At 67.8% G+C, this 1,149-nt stretch overlaps 1 protein-coding gene across 1 annotated transcript in view; it reads left to right on the top strand.

Moving 5' to 3' along the window:
* Positions 1-1,149, top strand: part of CACNA1S (calcium channel, voltage-dependent, L type, alpha 1S subunit) — a 37,983-nt gene that overhangs the window by 15,826 nt on the left and 21,008 nt on the right. Inside the window, 2 exon segments of the mRNA XM_014533387.1 lie at positions 237-444; positions 945-1,065. Of these exon segments, the coding sequence (XP_014388873.1) occupies positions 237-444; positions 945-1,065 (329 nt within the window).

Genomic DNA, 1,149 nt, shown 5'->3' with positions numbered 1-1,149 from the left:
GAGAGAGAGAGAGAGAGAGAGAGAGAGAGAGAGGGAGAGAGAGAGAGAGAGAGATGCATGCTGGGAAGGAAGGGAAGAAGGGGGGGCAACCACAAATCCAGGGCCTCCGCCTCCAGGCAGCCCTCCCCCCTGCCTGCCCACAGCCCTGAGCCTTCCTTCCCCCAAACCCCACACACATCTGTGAGCGGGGCTGCCCAGCTCCACCCCGCGCCCACCTCCTCGCCCACCCCCGGCAGGTACTGGACGTCGCTGAGCAACCTGGTGGCGTCGCTGCTGAACTCCATCCGCTCCATCGCCTCGCTGCTGCTGCTGCTCTTCCTCTTCATCGTCATCTTCGCGCTGCTGGGCATGCAGCTCTTCGGGGGCCGCTACGACTTCGAGGACACGGAGGTGCGGCGCAGCAACTTCGACAACTTCCCGCAGGCGCTCATCAGCGTCTTCCAGGTGGGCCGCCCATGCCGCTTCCTGTCCCTCCACCTGCGGGGCGGAGGGAGGGGGGACACCTCCTCCGGGAAGCCCTCCCAGATCCGTGGGTTGGGGTTCGAGGTCCCTCTGCAGGCTCCCTCGGCCGCTGCGCTGCTCTCGGGCGGCTTGTCTGTCTCCTCCACGCTCCGGGGCTGGGAGCCCTGCCCAGCTTGTGCCACGGGCCTGTCCCCGGTGCCCGGCACGTGCCAGCGCACGGCGGGATGGCAGTTTATGGATGAGTGGCGTCAGGGTGGGCTGGGCGTCCAGGCGCCTGGTCTCTCTCCCAGGTGCCTCTTGTATCTCTGAGCACAAAGCTGGGCAGGGTGAGCCGGTCCTCCCCAAGGCTGGTCTCCCCTGGGACGCACACACCATCTCTCGGGAGGCAGGGCTCAGCCAGGGGCGGGGGCCTGGGAGCCCCCTCCGAGGCCCCCTTGGAGGCCCCTCCATCGCACGTGCCCCCCCACCCCCTCCCACCCCAGGTCCTGACAGGGGAGGACTGGAACTCCGTGATGTACAACGGCATCATGGCCTACGGCGGGCCCTCGTACCCCGGGGTGCTCGTGTGCATCTACTTCATCATCCTCTTCGTCTGCGGCAACTGTATCCCCCCCACAACCCCCCCCAAGCAGGCGCAGGGACCGGCTCAGTAAGGGGCTGGGGAGAGAGCCAGGGGAGCCGGGGGAG

This window comes from Myotis brandtii, unplaced genomic scaffold (assembly GCF_000412655.1).
Source record: "Myotis brandtii unplaced genomic scaffold, ASM41265v1 scaffold975, whole genome shotgun sequence".
Lineage (NCBI taxonomy): Eukaryota > Metazoa > Chordata > Mammalia > Chiroptera > Vespertilionidae > Myotis > Myotis brandtii.
Note: the sequence above shows the minus strand (reverse complement) of the source record. Positions and strands in the feature narration are given on the sequence as shown.